Source organism: Pseudogymnoascus verrucosus (genome assembly GCF_001662655.1).
Source record: "Pseudogymnoascus verrucosus strain UAMH 10579 unplaced genomic scaffold scaffold_3, whole genome shotgun sequence".
Lineage (NCBI taxonomy): Eukaryota > Fungi > Ascomycota > Leotiomycetes > Thelebolales > Thelebolaceae > Pseudogymnoascus > Pseudogymnoascus verrucosus.
In genome coordinates, this window is record NW_017263654.1 from 886001 (window position 1) to 902985 (window position 16985).

At 53.7% G+C, this 16985-nt stretch overlaps 7 protein-coding genes across 7 annotated transcripts; 3 read left to right on the forward strand and 4 right to left on the reverse strand.

Moving 5' to 3' along the window:
- Positions 1-249: 249 nt before the first annotated feature.
- VE01_01323 (uncharacterized protein) lies at positions 250-681 on the forward strand (the record flags this gene model as incomplete). The annotated part of the gene is made up of 1 exon (XM_018270847.1): positions 250-681. One exon carries the CDS (start codon positions 250-252, stop codon positions 679-681), a length of 432 nt encoding a protein of 143 aa, XP_018134430.1.
- Positions 682-1429: 748 nt separating this feature from the next.
- Positions 1430-4561, forward strand: VE01_01324 (uncharacterized protein). The gene is made up of 5 exons (XM_018270848.2): positions 1430-1814; positions 1862-2468; positions 2515-2830; positions 2883-3602; positions 3659-4561. The coding sequence occupies exons 1-5, from the start codon at positions 1745-1747 to the stop codon at positions 4451-4453; spliced, it is 2508 nt and encodes an 835-aa protein (XP_018134429.1). The 5' UTR covers positions 1430-1744; the 3' UTR covers positions 4454-4561.
- Positions 4396-6191, reverse strand: VE01_01325 (uncharacterized protein). The gene has a single exon (XM_018270849.2). It carries the CDS (start codon positions 5922-5924, stop codon positions 5034-5036), a length of 891 nt encoding a protein of 296 aa, XP_018134428.1. The 5' UTR covers positions 5925-6191; the 3' UTR covers positions 4396-5033.
- A 3724-nt stretch (positions 6192-9915) lies between these two features.
- VE01_01326 (uncharacterized protein) lies at positions 9916-11621 on the reverse strand (the record flags this gene model as incomplete). The annotated part of the gene is made up of 1 exon (XM_018270850.2): positions 9916-11621. One exon carries the CDS (start codon positions 11619-11621, stop codon positions 9939-9941), a length of 1683 nt encoding a protein of 560 aa, XP_018134427.1. The 3' UTR covers positions 9916-9938.
- A 1363-nt stretch (positions 11622-12984) lies between these two features.
- On the reverse strand, positions 12985-13903 carry VE01_01327 (uncharacterized protein; the record flags this gene model as incomplete). The annotated part of the gene is made up of 2 exons (XM_018270851.1): positions 12985-13610; positions 13663-13903. 2 exons carry the CDS (start codon positions 13901-13903, stop codon positions 12985-12987), a joined length of 867 nt encoding a protein of 288 aa, XP_018134426.1.
- Positions 13904-14129: 226 nt separating this feature from the next.
- On the forward strand, positions 14130-15318 carry VE01_01328 (uncharacterized protein). The gene is made up of 5 exons (XM_059463348.1): positions 14130-14252; positions 14309-14428; positions 14482-14486; positions 14542-14621; positions 14683-15318. The coding sequence occupies exons 1-5, from the start codon at positions 14250-14252 to the stop codon at positions 15015-15017; spliced, it is 543 nt and encodes a 180-aa protein (XP_059320055.1). The 5' UTR covers positions 14130-14249; the 3' UTR covers positions 15018-15318.
- VE01_01329 (uncharacterized protein) lies at positions 15189-16908 on the reverse strand. Its single transcript, XM_018270853.2, has one exon. The coding sequence runs from the start codon at positions 16378-16380 to the stop codon at positions 15667-15669; it is 714 nt and encodes a 237-aa protein (XP_018134424.1). The 5' UTR covers positions 16381-16908; the 3' UTR covers positions 15189-15666.
- Positions 16909-16985: the final 77 nt, after the last annotated feature.

Consider the following 16985-nt stretch of genomic DNA (forward strand, 5'->3'; position numbering starts at 1 on the left):
TAAACCATAGTAAACCTAGAGCGAGGGCTTTTTTCAATACCAAGGCTTACAAAGGATAATAGTAGGCATCTCATCTCATCAACCTGCCTTCAGGCACTACCTCTACATAGCAATTCTCGGTGGAAAGCATAGCGGGATGCGCTTGCGCTACTGGAGGGGTAGCTGGTTGACATTCACCTGGCTGACATTCAGCCTGATTGAAAAAAAAGCCCGCCGACCAACGGAACCCCATACGTAGGATTATGGATTATGGAGTCAGCCCCAACGACGCCGCCGCACAGGTCGCTGGTTGCCTCAAAACCGAGGATTTTGAGAGGGGTTGCTCTACTGAGAGATTTCGAGAGAGCCAAGGTTTCTGATGAGGCCAAGGATTTTAGAGAGACTAAGGGTTTTGATGAGACTCAAGGCTTTAATGCTATCGGTTCTGAGGAGTCTCGCGTTTCTGGCAAGACTCAGACTTCTGAGAAGGCTCGGTTTCTGAGGATATTCATGTTTCTGGAGGGATTCAGATTCCGCGGAGGTCAGAGAGTTGCGTATGAACCTCAAAGACTGCGGTCTGAAACTGAATCCACCCCACCGGACCAAGGGCAACAGCACAGAGGCGGGATGAGCGACTTCGTGGCGCAACAAAAAGAAAGACGAGAGGCGATTAAAACAACTCACTATCCCTCTCCCATCTAAAATGAAGAAATAAGCAACTTTGCAGAGACCATCATCTCCCCAGCCACAGGTTCTGGTTGCGCCTCACGGAGAAATGGGCATTTGCGTTCCGCGCCGGACAACAGTGAGCCGGGAGCGGATCTGCAGCCCTCAGAGGGGGGTTTGGCCTTTTTATTCGGGTCCTGAGAGGGATCCCCAAAACTAATCAGCGTCTATTTAGTCAGCCTTACTTCCCTCCATGAGTTCCTGTTCCCAAAGGCGCGGAGTAGTGGAAGAGAAGGAATACACTCCCAAAATCGTCGAAGTGAGGGGTCGCTGTGATGACGTCACAGCCGCGACGATACTGATTTTATACTCCGTTGAAAATATGAATATGAACCGCCATTTGCAACAGATATATGGGATATGGGGAAGATGTGACTATTATTAACGAATATAGGCGTCTGGTAGGCTTTATATAGCTTTATGTGCTGCTTCGCGGTGCTTCTCAACCCATTACCAAGAGATCTGCTCTACCAACCAACGGAACGAACTAGCTGTCTCCATAGAACAGCGGCCGGCGGAGATATCTGTCCGCAGTCCCGGTAGACGCTCCCCTAACAACCAGCGGTCGTAAGCCGTAAAGGGCGACGATGTTCTGGTCCCCGCATTACCAAAGTCCAAGATCCGAATAGCACCTGCGGCTAGTATGATTATTTCGGTGGGTTCTCTACTTTTGTATGGCAAAAATTGAATTTTCCGGGGCATGGTGACGTCTGGTCGAAGCCACTGGCTTGACCGCAATGCTGTGATTCCTCTCGGCGCGGGTATATGTCGGGCGCCGAAGTTCTCCCGCCATCGAGGGGATGGTGGTGGGGGCGGCCATCATCTCATCTTGACCACTTAGCCTGTAACTTTATATTCTGATGCTGCAGCGTAACTCCGCTATTCGTTGTGTTACGATGGAAGGGCGGACCGAAGCCTTCCATTGCTCTCACACAGCGCATACATAAGGTCCAAGTGCTTCTCTCCATTGTCTTTTCTTAATTCCTTACTTCCATTCTTCCCGGTGCAACTGCTCATCCAGTCCACCAATTCACTCACAATGGCCGCCATAGACGTAGAAGACGTGCTCTCGAAGCTCACAAACCCCCAGAAGATCTCTCTTCTGTCCGGTAAGCCACCCCGCACTGAAACAACAACTCAATCTCACCATCCCCAGGTATCGACTTTTGGCACACCCAGGCAATCCCCGAGCACGGCATCCCCTCCATCCGCGTCACCGACGGCCCCAACGGCGTCCGCGGCACCCGATTCTTCAATGGCATCCCTGCCGCCTGCTTCCCGTGCGGCACCGCCCTGGGCGCAACATGGGACCCTGCACTCCTCCGCGAAGCGGGTGCAGTGATGGGAGAGGAGTCAAAAGCCAAAGGCGCCCACGTGATTCTGGGCCCGACTATCAACATCCAACGTTCACCTCTTGGTGGTCGCGGGTTCGAGAGTTTGTCTGAGGATCCGGTGTTGGCTGGTGTGGGGGCTGCGGGCTTGGTCAATGGAATACAGGATACGGGTATTGTGGCGTGTATCAAGCACTTCGTGTGCAACGACCAAGAGCACGAGAGGAATGCTGTGGATGTGATTATCACGAACAGGGCGATGAGGGAGATCTACCTGCTTGCGTTCCAGATTGCGGTTAGGGACAGCAAGCCTGGTTCGTTCATGACGGCCTATAACAAGGTTAATGGGACACACGTCAGCGAGAACCCGAAGATACTGAAGGATATCTTGAGGGGAGAGTGGGCTTGGGAAGGCATGACAATGAGCGATTGGTAAGTTTTTCATGCGTGGCTGTCGGATCTTACTGACAATCGTTAGGTATGGAACATATTCCACCTCCGAGGCGATCAACGCCGGCTTGGATCTCGAGATGCCGGGACCCAGCAGGTTAAGAGGTGGGCTTCTCCAGGGAGCTCTTGCATCGAACAAAGTCACAGAGCATGCTATCACCCAGCGCGCCCGTGAGGTTCTCAACCTTGTCAACCGATGTGCTGCTTCTGGGATCCCCGAAAATGCAGAGGAGGGAACCCGCGATACGCCCGAGACGGCAGCTCTGTTGAAGAAGATTTCCGCAAACTCCATTGTCCTGTTGAAGAACGAAGGGAACGTCTTGCCATTGAAGAAGAACAAATCGGTAAGTCTGATATCTAAGGCCTGCACTTGACAGTAGCTGACAGCTGGCTTAGACTCTCATCGTCGGCCCCAACGCTAAAATCGCAACCTACTGCGGTGGCGGTTCCGCCTCCCTCCTTCCATACTACGCCGTCACCCCCTACGACGGCATCACCGCCCTCCTCGAGGAAGGCACCGAGGTCAAATACACCGTCGGTTGCTACTCCCACCGCGAGCTCCCCCTCCTCGGCGCCCAACTCACCTCGGAAGAAGGAAAGCCAGGCATGACCTTCCGCGCCTACAACGAGCCTTCCTCCGTCACGGACCGCCAGCCAATCGACGAGCTGACCATCTTGCGCACCAGCGAGTTCTTCATCGATTACTACAAGCCCGCGCAGGCGCTTTGGTACGGTACCTTTTCCGGTACCTACGAAGCCGAGAAGGACGGCGACTACGAGTTCGGTCTCGCCGTGTATGGAGCTGGAAAATTGTACGTCAACGACGAGCTTGTTGTTGATAACGAGACCACGCAGACGCAGGGTCAGGCCTTCTTCGGCAGCGGCACCGTAGAGGAGAAGGGAACTGTCAAGCTTGTGAAGGGGGAGAAGTATAACGTGCGCGTCGAGTTTGCCAGCGCGCCGGCTTGCAAGCTGGTCTCGGACGCCGTGGTGGTTGCGGCTGGTGGTGGTATCAGAATTGGAGGCGCCTGGGTTATTGATGCGGAGGAGGAGATCAAGAATGCCACTGCCCTAGCCAAGGAGGTGGACCAGGTGATCATCTGCGCCGGCCTTAACGTATGTCCCCCTTACCCCCCATCGCACACCCGCACATATTTACTAACACCCCTCAGCTCGACTGGGAAAGCGAAGGCTACGACCGTGCCGACATGGACCTCCCCGGCCACATGCCCGCCCTCATCACCGCCCTCAGCGCCGCAAACCCCAACACAGTAGTCGTCATGCAATCCGGCACCCCCGTCACCCTCTCCCCCTTCCTCTCCAACCTCCCCGCCCTCCTGCACGCCTGGTACGGCGGCAACGAGACCGGAAACGCCATCGCCTCCGTCGTCTTCGGCGAGACGAACCCCTCTGCCAAGCTTCCCCTCTCCTGGCCAGTCCGCCTGGAGGATAACCCCGCGTACCTCAACTACCGCTCTGAGCGCGGCCGCACCTTGTACGGCGAGGACGTGTATGTCGGGTACCGCTACTACGAGGCCGCGAAGCGGGATGTGGCCTTTGCGTTCGGACATGGTCTGTCGTACACTACCTTCAAGTTTGGCGAGATCAAGGTTGAGCTCGTGGATGAGGAATTGGTGGTTAGTCTCGATGTTACGAATGCAGGCGAGGTGGACGGCGCAGAGGTGGTACAGGTCTACGTGGCGCAGGACTCGCCGTCGATTCGCCGACCTGTGAAGGAGCTTAAGGGCTTCGAGAAGGTTTTCCTCGCGGCTGGGGAGACGAAGAGGGTTGAGGTTAAGGTGCAGGTTAAGTATGCGACGAGCTTCTGGGATGAGGCGAGGGAGGCGTGGATTAGTGAGAAGGGGGCGTATAAGGTGTTTGCTAGTGATAGCAGTCAGTTGGTTGAGGGGAGGTATTTGGAGGGCGGCTTTGAGGTCGCGAAGACGAGCTGGTGGAATGGGATCTAAGTGTGGGGATGTATGCGTTTATGACAGTTTTATGATGGATGAGGTGGCTAGGATGGCAGACCTCAGTAGCTAGCGACAATAGCAATGACAATGATAGAAAGCACAGATTATGATGATATATATATTTGCGCCAGTGACCTTCCTTCCTACCCCCATCGCCCTGGAGCAGGAGAAATCTAACCTAGCCCATCAGCCATGTCCATTTTCCGTCGTCTCATCTCGTCTCATCATCTCATCTACTATATCCCATCTCTTAGTTTGCACTGCCCCCCGCCATCTATGACGCCCCCATTTCCCTCCCTATATTCGGCCGTAATAAAAGTTGTCGTTAAAAATATGTTTGATGTCGCCAAAAATGAAGCCACAACGCAAATGCGCGCGCACGGCCAGAAGTCGTGATGAAGAAAGATGAAAAAATAAAGAAGAAAGAATCCAAGAAGCAATAAAGTGCCAGGATGCAAGAGCAACCTCCACACGAAACAACCAACTCGCTACAACGCGACACGCCCGCATACGCTCGTCTTCACTGTTCACCAGCAAAACACCAAACACCCCTGTCCGCACAAAATGCAGCTCAACTTCATGCAGTTCCCTCTCCCTCTACCACTGCCACATCCGCAGGTAGACCACCAGGAGGAGCATCCATCCCCATTGCAGCCCTCATCCTCTCACTCTCCAGGCACGCCAGGCATACCCCACCCCCATATACCCTCGTATGCCTCCGCCATCCCTCCCCGGTCACGACTTCACCTACGACCTCGACCCCAGCGGCAGTTATGCTGTAGGAACGCCTCTTGGTCTCCGTTGCTGGTGTGGCGGGAGCTCCGGCGACAGAGGTAGTGGGAGGGGTGGTGGGCTTCGAAGTAACCGGGGGGTAGATGCCGGCAGCGGCAGCGTTGGCAGCCATATCGGCAAAAGAGAACTCGGAGATGGAGGACTGGTCTTCTTGCCATGTGTATGCAGGTCCATCGATGATTGCAGGGCCAGAGGTAGGTGGTGGAGGCGGAGGGGGTGTAACATGACGTTTCCCCATGGAGAGGTCCTGGCTCTTAGGTTGCCAGTCCGGCGGGGGTGTGCTGTTATCGAGGAGGGAAGAGTTCGGCATTTCGGTGTTGTGAAACGGGGGGTTCATATCTCGATCCAGGTATGCTTCTTTCGCCAGCTGTTCTGCTCTTAATCGGTGCGCCTCAGCCTCGACGGGGTCGTCTCGATATCCCTCCTCCCTCGAGCCAATCCAGCCAGCCTTGTCGTCCTCGCAATCGCACTCGTCGTCGTTGCAGGCTCGTCGGTCATCTGCTTGCGCCCTCCTTCTCATCCTGATCCTCGCCGCGCGGTATAGCAGATAACAGCCTCCAAGCAAGATCCACGTCGGGGGCGCGGCACTGATGTACGCCGCAAGGCCAGCGGGCGCGTCGTCCTCGGAGGAGGCTGGGGCGCGGGGGCCACGCTGGGAGGGGGGGAGGGCGGGCATGGTGCGTGCGTCGGTGTGGATAGGTGCCGGGGTGGGTGGTGGGTGAGGGCGAAGGTGTCTAGCTGACGGATGGGGGGCGGGTGAGGAGAGGAGGGGGGGATATATACCTCACTCGGAGGCGCTGAGGGGGCTCTCTTGCCACGGCTGTAGCTATTGTCGCCGCCGCCATGGAAAAGGCATAGGATTGGGACAATCCAGTCCTGTCATGCCCAGCGCGCATTGTTCTCCTCTCTCCCCCTCCACTCTCCCCCCCCCCTTCCCCTTCCCTTGTCGGTTTCGTCCCCACCACCGACAAGGCAAGCTCGCCCAGCGCATGCATGTAAGATCCCGGTCGAGCGCGCGCGCGTCCCACTCCAGCCCTACGCCGCTACGCGGTCACACGCGCCCCAGGTAGGTGAGCGAGGAGCGCGCGGGCGCAGCGCTGGGGGGTGTGATGAGCGCCAAGGCTGGTGCGAGAGAGAGTTGGGGCTGGCTGGGTGCTGGTGGGAAAGGGAAGGCTTGGCGTTTGCTCGCGAGTTATGTCCCCTCGGGGCATGGGCAGCTGAATTGAGCGGGGCGGGGGCGCTAGGGGGGGGTAGGGGGGTAGGGGTGAAGTGGAGGGGTGGTGGCGGTCGGTGGGGGGGTGGTTGGTAGTTGGGAGCTTGGGAGTTGGTTGGGGGCGACAAACTGAAGACTCTTTTGGGAGTGATGAAGGAAGAAAGAGGGGATATTGGGACGGGTTGGGATGTGGAGTGGGTATGGAAATAGACATGGTCATGGGCATGAACATCAGCATGGGCCTGAGTCGCTGTCGCGAGGTTGGATCAAGCGCTGTACATATGTATTGAAGGATGTATGGAGCATGTACGAACGCCGACTCGCCGCCACCGATCGATCTATCGAGAGCCGCCTGTTCTACGAGGGTCCAGTGAGGTTGAGGCAGGAGAGGTCTTGGAGGCACGACTGGCTGAGGATCGCCGGCGCGCTTGATTCCCCGATTGGGAGAAAAACTGGTGAAGGCGGCGGGCAAGACAACCATGCGGTCTGGTAGGTGGGAGGGGCGATATAAGCTATTGGCAAGTGTGCACATACTTTTTTTTCGCATCCTGCGTCCTGAGACAGCACTACTGGAGTATGTAGATACAGGGAAGGTGGTGATCTAGATGCAGGGAATAGGTGTGTAAACAATGAACACGGGAGAAAAGATGACAGCGGTGGACAAGATGGCGGTAAGCAGTGCATGAAAAGCGGCCTACGAGCTCAATTTGGAATACGAAGAGCACCCGGAGTAGGAATACGGAGTACGAGCATGCAGGATGAAAAAGTCGTGATATGCACCGATTGAGCGAGTTACGAGTTTGTTTCTTCCGAGCCTCTTCTCCGTCGCTCCTTCTCCCCTTTTCTCTACGATTGAGCGAGTTACAAGTTTCTTTTCTTCCGAGCCTCTTCGCCGTTCGCGCCTTCTCTCCTTTCTCTGTTTCCACTCATACTCAAGAACACCCATAGTGCATGATCGACGACGGGGTTGATCCGTATGACATGCTTACTTACTCCGGACTCGCAGCCGTCGCTGCCTGCCTACTGTCGTACTACTGCGCGCCGTCTTACACGAACAGTCGCCCATTGCTCTCTCCATTATTAACCCCTATACGAAAGCCGTAACTCGCTCTGTCCTCTTCTAGACTCTCTGTATGGCCTCATCCCATACCATATGACCCCATTCGAGTTTTCTGGTCCCTCTCTGGTCCCTCTCTGGTCCCTCTCTGGGCCATCTCTCGGCCATCCCTTGGCCATCTCGGGACCAATACCGTGCATAAAGTATGCATACGCCCCATATTGTACATATCCTTGTTCACCTGGGATGTCGTCGATATTTGGAACCAGAGCATCATCGTGCGCCATACAACCATGCACTGCACTGCACTACACCCGCAGTATACCCATACTAACCCATACTAATCCATACAAACCCATACTATACCCATATCATATCCATACTATCCTATAATATCCCCTACTTTCTCATACTACCTCATACTATCCCACATACTATCCCGCATTCTATCCTGCATAGTCTCTGCATATCTTGGTACGAGACAATAAAAACGGAAACAGAACCTGCTCTGTTGCCTGCATCATTTATTCACTACTACCCTCTTTCCCGCTCTACTCCACTCCTTCCACCACTGGCTTCCACTCCCGCTTCATTGCCGTTGCCACCCACAATCAGAGACACAAACTTCCGCATCTCCCAGCCTATGACATTCCCATCCCTTTCCCGTCTGCCAATCCCAATCCCCATCTCTCAAATCTCGACGCCGGCCTAGGATTTCCAACATCTGCATGTTCCATAGCAATATTAACAATACCTGCGGCCGTTGTATGCAACTTAACAGTAGTTCACCTCCGATCTGCGGTGCACAACAACCCAACCCACCATTCCCAGCATCCCCCGCCGCCACATCTGTCATCTTTCAGCTGATGTGAGCCGCAAACGCCGCGCCCGGCACGCCCTACCAACCCCCCCACTAACCCCCTCCGGCATAGCCCTGTCAATCCCCTCCAATGCACCAGTCATCCTCAGCTGGCGCTGTCCCGACCGCACCGGGAAACATCCAAACAGCGATAAACAACTGTACATATGTTCGGTGATTGTCGCAGACGGCGCGTACAGTCCGGGGTAAGTCATAGGTCGGTGAGCACCAGACCGACAAACTACTAATATCGCCCTCGCTCGCCCCTATCACGACAGAATGTTTTCCCTGATTTTCGTTCCCGTGGGCGGCCAACGCACGACCCGACTGTCTGTGCATAAACAGCGAGGCTAGCCCAGACCACGCCGGCCAAATTTAGTCCCGGCGGTCTCAGCTGGACGGACCCCGATCACCACACATCTCCGGCCGGCGAACAGTTCTCGGGTTACCGCTCTCTCTCTAGCACGGCGTGGGCGGTCTGGCTATTGATTTTGGATTTTCGTGGTGTGAGACACTGGCGGGGGCCTGGGCCCGCAGATGGATGATATCCCGTGATGAGAAGGAATGGGCTTGGTGCCGAGCCTGTGCGCATTCCGCATGTTCTACGCCAGAACAGCGAAAGCGACCCCTATGGAAGTGAATAAGCTGAGATACACTGTCAACTGGGCTAACGGCATGATTTGGACGAGGCCATGCCGCTGTCTGTCTACTGGTAAGGGCTTTGCTATAGATAGCGAGGTGGAGACTAGGCCCCTCGTATAGGCCCCTCGTATTCAAAACCAATCACCAATGGATATGGATGACACTTTGTGCTGAGGTGTTTAGGATTTGGCTACATCACAGCGGCACACGCATTAATTAAAGACGTCGAGGTAAGAACGGGAGGAAATATGGCTCTGATATAATCGTAATTACAATGGATAATCGTAGGATTACCGAACCTCGCGTGCTCGTAACCCCCATCTGCACGCAAACCCGAGGCCGGTCATGGGATCGTGCTCTCAATACCATCCAGAGTAATTTCCATCATCGCACCATTACAATAAATGTCATCGACAAGGGGTAAGTTCATTGACAACCCGAATACCATTCCGTAGATGATAGCTCCTCTATTTGATTAGACCGTGGCAAGAAGCCCTACCGGCGCTGAGAATGCTCCGGTGACAGAGGCGTCGCGACACCACTAGTGGAGCAGTGACGAGAAGAGAGAGGGGATTCAAAATATGTCATAAGCAAAGGGCACCCCTTCTCCAACGACCTTCGGGCTGGCTCGCATGTGGTGATGGCCAGGTGTGTAGAAATTCAGGGCGGCATTGCCAATCTTTTCCGGGAGCTGTCCAGTGTGAGTCCTAATGTTGAGCTTCTACGTCGCAGTTTCAATGTTTGACCTGCCGCGCTAAAGGCATTATCAAGAATGAGACTGCTTGAGATGCCGATTTTTAACCATCTCTATGGCTTTTGAGCCACACCCTTTATTGTAGTGAGAGGCGAGGAAACATTCCACGAAAGCTCGTAGCCAAGGTAGCATATCATTTCAAGCGTAATATATATCCCATCTACTCTATCGTACAGTCAAAAACAAATCATCCCCCATCTTCTTCGGCGTCAGCTCCCACGGACTCGGGCTCATAGGCACCTGTCCCCGCTCGCCCTGCAAATTCATGAATGAACGTTGATTCCCATTCTGCTGTGGCCTCCACCCAGAATCACCCCCACCATTCCCACCGCCGCTCCCCGGCACGACCCTCCAGCCATTCTTCCCACCCCCCGCAGCCCTCCCATCAACCCCCCCAAGCACCAACGCATCCGCCTGCTCCTTCCCCCGCCGCTTCTCCAGCAACGAGGACGACGTACTCTCTGTTGACATTCCACTCCCCGCACTCATCCGCGGATTCTGCAGACGCTGGAAATTTGGCTGCTTCGGCGGCGGGTAGGCGAAGGTAGGTGATAATTTGGGAATCTTGGGGTAGGAGACGGGCGATTCGACAACGGGGGAGAGGTCGGCGCTGCGTCTGTTGTTGACGTGGGATTTTCGTCGCAGGGGGGCTGGCACCAGTGTGGTTTCTGGTGCGTATGCTTGGTTATTGTAATCTGTTGGTAGTTCCGCGGCTTCCTGCTGAGAGCCTTGTCGATATGGTGCGTATGACCGGTATGGCGACTGTTGCGGCTGTCGGCTGTTTTGGTAATTCGCTGCGCTGTCTCGTGGCGAACTTCGCCCTGAATATACACTGGACGTTGCTGTGCCTAATTGCAGAGGCTTCGAAAAGCTAAGACCTGGCTTTCGGACTTCCTGTGGCCTTAGACCATTTCCGGAAGAACCCGCCCTTTGAAGTGTGGCAGGAGTGATGGCTGGTAGCGACGATTTTGCGTCGTCATTCGGGAGACCGTAATATACGGTATTATCTTCTTCGTAGCTAAAAGGAGTGTATGGAGTGCTGTCTTCTTCAAACTGGGTCATCGCGCTATCTCGGCTCGGCACTCCTTGGTCGTAGTAATCGTTTTCTTTTCGTGGCATAGGATGCGCTATGTCTTTCGCAACGGGCTCAGGTGGAACATATAGTCGTAACTTGGGCTTTCCGGGTAGCCCGTTTGTAGGCATGGCGTATTGCTTTACCTCTGGGGAAACTGCCACCCCAATCTGGTCTGTCGGAAGGGTTATTCCAGGATCCCCATATTCGAGTGGGAACCTTGGAGGTGGGATTTTCTTCAACCCTGCAGGCCCGGTGGGCCCATTTCCTAGCCCATTCTGATAGTATTTTTCGCCCTTTGAAGGGTCGTTTTGGAAAGGTAGGCTATTGGTATCGCTATCTCGTTCTCGGCTTCTTCGTCGTCTTCGCCTCAAGCACGCTGCAACTGCAATTGCCGCAATGGCCAACACAGCGGCGCCAACGCTTGCCACAACAATACCAGCAAGCTGTGGCGAGCTCAGCTGAGTTCCAGCTACTGGGGTAGCTGACGAGGAATTTTCAGCGGCAGCCGGTACCGTAGTGTCAGCTACGGTGCTTTCTGACGTCGAGGTGGAATCGCTCGTCGTTTCGGATGTTGTGCTTGGAATAAGTGTGGTAGAATCGGCAGTCGTACTGGTAGTGCTCGAATCGGCGGTCGTAGTAGAAGTGCTTGATGCCTTGGATGAGCTATGGCTCGTGGTGGTGGTGGCAGTCGTTGAAGATCCAGTATCGACAATGATAGTCGCCCGAAGTACCGCATGCGTGTTTGGTAGCGCATTGGCCTTCCCAGCACACATGTTATAAGCCTTTTTCGAAGCCGAACTGCTGTTGGTATCTCCTACACAGAACCCCACATTCTCTTCAGCTATAAGGCACTGTAGTGCCCCTTCCCCCGCTGTGTACCCTGTCGAGCTCTTATGTGTGCATAAGCAATCTAAAGTTGGAGATGTCGTGCATGCGGACGCTGGAAAATTCGCGGAAAGAAACGAAGCAAAACATGACTGCGCGCATAACGGGATAAATTCTGTGATGTCGTCTCCTAAGTTGTATGTGGGTGAAGAGGAAGTCTGGGCTGTGACAGATGCCGTAGTCGCAAGGAAATATATTAAGGCGAGGAAGCTCGCTGTAGAGATGCCCATTTTAAGGGTACTGCTTCATGTCAGCTAACTTCACTCACACGGCCACATTACCCCATAGCAGGAGAACTTTCAGCATGGAATCTACTGACCTTAATGAAGGGAAAGAAAATATGGGAGATGAGCCGACCAGCGTCCCATCATCAAAATAGAAATGAAGAAAGAAAGTAAGACGACGCCAAAGGAAACCACGGCACGGAGAAATCAAGAATGTAGAGTCCGAAACAAAATGAAAGATGAAGGGGCAAAGGAAGACAATAAGAAGATGGAATAAAACAAAATTAGACCAAGCATATCGGCTGCCTGTTACCTGTTGGGACATGAGCGATAGACTCATCCTACCCAAGCCACTCCTCGACCTACGTCTGGCCATGTGGTGGTGCCCTGATCCACAACCTGTGCATCCTGTCGCCAAAGGTAGGTCCCTGACAGGCCGCCATATTGTTGGTAGGCGCTGTCATGACACTCAGTCAGTCTGATGTTTATTCTTGGAGACCGGTGCGACATTGTGAGTGGTTGATGTTGGATGCGCGGTTAAGCCCGGCGCCAAAGTATGTCGTTGATTGGTTTGATGCCAGCCTTGCTGCTGCCTCACGTGCAACATTCCATCGCGAGGCTGAAGGCTACGTCATAAATCGAGGCCGCGGCTACGGTTAAAGTTGGTTTTGTGCCTGTAAATAAATGACTCTGCAGCTTGGAACCGCTCGGATTTGATTCCTTTCCAACAAGAGACGTGTGGCGATAACCTGGAAGACCAATAAATAAAAACTAGGTTGACGCGTGCCGGCTTTCCCAACAATGCCGTCGACCCCAAATGAAGGCGCAGGGCGAGGCAGGTCGGTCCAACATCGACCTGAAGTATTATAAATTCCTCCGGAGAAGGCCCATGTCTTTGGTGGAGGATGTGGCTATGCAAATAATGCACAGTGTGCTGGCCTTTCATTATTCAAACAAAACAAGTGAAACGATGCCAATATTCATATGCAGGAATCCTAGTCTATATGATCCGGGAAATAATGCTTAATTAAGCAAGCCATTTTGAGAACCACCCGATTGCTTGCTCCTCTGCTTGGTCTGCTTGTTCCTTCTGCTTAGGATCCCTTGGGTCCCCTCTCACGGCAAATCCATGCTTAGCCCCAGGATAGACGACGACTTCGTGGTCGTCGCCTTTCTTCTCCAATATGCTCTTGGCATTCTCGACATCAGGGAATTTCATTACGAAGTCAACATCTCCAACAGCTATGGATAGCGGAACTGTGACTCCAGTGATATCAGTTGGAACATTCAGCATGCTCGGATGGGCTGTGAAGGCAGCATCTATCAGCGGCTTCACCTCCCCAGCTTCGGATCCATATCGGTGAACACGAGAAGACGGCGTATCATGTGCAAGCTTAACAGCATGCAGCCCGCCCCAGCAGAATCCAGCGGCGCCAATTTTGAGATTCGCGGTTTCTGGCGACGTTCTCAGGGCTTTCACGAATTCTAACACCCTTGGCATTGTCACTGACTCTCGGCAACGGATCGCAAATGGGACCATATGTTGTATGGACTGCAGTATGTAGATTGGCTTCTCAAATAACGTCGTATACCAGGATGCCGGCGCTGTGATGAAGCTCATGTGGTCAAGAAGCATTTCGTTTACCGCGTGGCCTAGGCTGTCAGCCAGAGTACTGTGCACGCTGACCTCAAATATGCTACTTACCATCCATGACCTCGGGAAGATATACGGTGAACCCGCCCTTCTTTGCATACTGATCGGCGAGAACACGATTGTTGTTGAACTTCCACCCAAACGCGTCAGGAATATAGACGATCAATCCTTTTGACTCTCCCTCTGGGAGAGCGACGTACGTCGGCAGCCCATGTATTGTAGTCTCTGTTCCTGTTGGCGTTTTATCCGACAAAGTGCCACTCACACAGTCTCGACAAGGAACTCCAGACATCTTGGGCGGATTTGACCTTTAGTAATGGGACAGCTCTTAACTCAATCGGTGGCTTCTCGAGAAAGGAAGCAATAAGCAGGAGATCCTGCTGCCTTTATTCTGTGCCGCGTATCCCAATTAAGGGCGTGCACATGTTAAATGGTGTTTTGTGGCGTTCCTATACGATCCGTCATTTATCGTGTTGGGCATGGCACCTTATCGCCGATAAGGCAAGGAACCTACAGGTGGGGGTGGGGGAGCTAGCTGACCTTGCAGAATTGGAAACCGACATAGACAACGAAGCACATTGCACTGTATACGACATATAGCTTCTCTTTATATTTAAAATATATTAGCATCTATTAAAATGGTATATACATCACCCATCCTTTGGGTATGAGCAACAGGCTTACGATTTTGACCTAGGAGGAACACACCGCACCCCACGCCGAAGCATCGACCTTCAAAGAAGGTGTCTCCAGGGCAGATGCCTACAAGCAGGTTCTAGAGCAGATGAAGGGCCTCATGGAAGGCCAAAGGAACTGGGTAAGTCTTCACTCCCCTCCCACCTCCCAGACCAAACCCTAACACATCCACAGGTCTGGTAAGCACTCCCCCCTCAACCCCGCCATCTCAACCAACTCACCCCCTTCCCCCAGCAACCTCGCAAACGCCTCCTCCCTCCTCTGGCATGCCTACAAATCCCTCCCCGCCCCTCTTTCCGAAGTAAATTGGTCCGGTACGTCCCCTATCCCCCTTCCCCCGCCCTCCAACCCCACTAACACCCCTCCCCCAACCAGGCTTCTACGTCCTCGACCGCACCACCCCCTCCCAGCTCATTCTCGGCCCCTTCCACGGCCAAGTCGCCTGCCAAACCATCGCTTTCACGCGCGGCGTGTGTGGCTACGCGGCTACGCACAAGACTATCCAGGTCGTCAATAACGTTGAGGCGTTCCCGAACCACATTGCCTGTGATGGCGCGACGAAGAGCGAGGTTGTTGTTCCGCTGCTGGTTGACGGAGAGGTTGTCGCGGTGCTGGATGTTGATTGTGCGGTGCTGAGTGGGTTTGATGAGGAGGATGCGTTGGCGCTGTATGAGTTGGCTGAGCTGCTGGCGAAGGGGTGTGATTGGTAGGTATAGAGAGCTTCTTGGGTATGGAAGGAAGTTAAAAGTGGAATTGACGAATGAATGAGATCATATGCTATGGTATATCGAGGATGCTACGGATGACTTAGATCGGACCTGGATATCAATTCATATGATGAAAGACTATAAGAGAACATTTAGTTCTATGATACGAGGCAATTGGTTTAAGCATTTCTTCGTTAAATGGATTGAATTAAGTATAAATGTTTCTATCTACATTGAATCGAATCATTCCTGCTCGCTCATAAATGTTAGAAATGGGTATATATCGCCACTTGTGGCCCCGCCCGGATACTCCAAACTTCTGTTCTGCTCATATGCTCATCTGCTCATCTATCATGAACGTAACTCGTACACCGTGATGTCGTGGACAGTTCTCGTCTTACAAGGACACGTAGTCCCGACCTCTTCTGCGCCCTTGTAAATGCTAGAAATGCCGAAAGTCTTCATATAGCTGTTCGTTTCCACGGTACGTGGTCTAGGTCTTCGTCCTTGCGTGGTTGTGGGCACTACTCGTCCCTTGCGTTCCCGAATCGGGTGGTATAGCCAATTCAACTCCTGGCCTCTGCTCCTGGATCTTCTCTCCGGAAAAAACATCCCTTAAAACGCCATTAGATCAGTTCCCCATTCTCCCCACTCAAGGCGGATTCGCCATCGCCGCATCAATACTCGCATGCCTCTTATGCATCAACGGGCTCATCTGGAGCTCATTCACCACGCTCGCCCAGCCCATCTTCTGCGCCCCTCCAATATGCGTATTGCTATGCCCCATCGCCTGCGTCGTCAGCCTCCTCAGCGGCGGCTTCCGCACAATCCCCTCCGTAAGCGCATGATGCAGATGTGGCCTCAACGCCATCTTCGGCACGCTCCTCTCCGGGCTCTTCTCCACAACAGGCTTATCCGGCACCACTGACCCCTGCGCAAGCAGCCCCATATACAGCACCAGGAAGCGCGTGCGCAGCAGATCAAGCCGCCTCACGCGCTGCTCCAGCTGCAGCCTGTTGGACGCCCACAGCAGGCGCGCGCTGGCGCGCAACCGCGTCCCCGACTCGCCGATGAGAAGCCGGTTGAGGTCCTCGCGGAGGTCGTCGCCGCATTTCTGGATCTCGCGCAGGAGCCGGTTGAGGCGGATCTTGTCCTCGAGGCGGGGGACGCGCGCGATGTCGCGGTCGTAGGATTCGTTCTCCTGGATGGAGAAGTCGGCGGCGTCGAGGAAGGTGGGGAGCTCGAGAGGGGCGGAGAGGTAGGCGGAGGTGTAGGAGGTGGTTGTTTGGGCGATGACGAGGATGGAGAGGGCGAGGGCCGCGAGGATGAGGGTCAGGGCGGCAAGGGGGAGGTCGCTGGAAGCCATGGATGTGGTTCAGACCGCCGTTGATGTTGGGTGGTTGGGTTGTTATGTCGGTGCTATTCTAACGGCATTGTCATGGCCGGACGGGGGGCCAGTACTCGCGGAATAATTCGAGAGAGAGTATGGACGAGAGACGAGTGAATATTGAATAGTTGAATTGGCGGATTTGTGTGGTGAAGCCGACGAAGTTCATTCGTAATGGTGGCGATGTGAAGGTGAGGGTGATTGGTTTTGGGTGGACGGTGATACCCCTGCCTGTACATAGTCGACGTGGAGATTGGTGCAGACTGTGCATTAACATTAACTGATTGCTTCACAAAAACTGCCCAAACGGTAATTGGGCATCATGTGTTTAGACGATGCCAATAGAGCACTCATTACCGTGTCAAAATTGGCAATTTATGCATTTTTGAGGAAATATTTACATCTCAACAATTAAATGCATAGCCCGTTTGAATCGGTTCAGACCTGCATAGCTGCCGCTGCAGACTGTACCATTAGCATCGCTGTGCTACCGTTGAAAAAGTGACATGTACCCTGCGTTTAATGTACTGTAAATCTGCAAATCCATAAAATCCATAAAATCCATTGATGGCGAGGCTGCGAGG

Excerpts from the sequence above, each read along its gene's own strand:
- VE01_01324 (XM_018270848.2), top strand. The coding sequence starts at position 1,745 with ATGGCCGCCATAGACGTAGAAGACGTGCTCTCGAAGCTCACAAACCCC. Across the intron at positions 2,469-2,514 it reads GGCATGACAATGAGCGATTG|GTATGGAACATATTCCACCT; the intron begins GTAAGTTTTTCA and ends GACAATCGTTAG. Across the intron at positions 3,603-3,658 it reads TCATCTGCGCCGGCCTTAAC|CTCGACTGGGAAAGCGAAGG; the intron begins GTATGTCCCCCT and ends AACACCCCTCAG.
- VE01_01325 (XM_018270849.2), bottom strand. The coding sequence starts at position 5,924 with ATGCCCGCCCTCCCCCCCTCCCAGCGTGGCCCCCGCGCCCCAGCCTCC.
- VE01_01328 (XM_059463348.1), top strand. Across the intron at positions 14,622-14,682 it reads TTCCGAAGTAAATTGGTCCG|GCTTCTACGTCCTCGACCGC; the intron begins GTACGTCCCCTA and ends TCCCCCAACCAG.
- VE01_01329 (XM_018270853.2), bottom strand. The coding sequence starts at position 16,380 with ATGGCTTCCAGCGACCTCCCCCTTGCCGCCCTGACCCTCATCCTCGCG.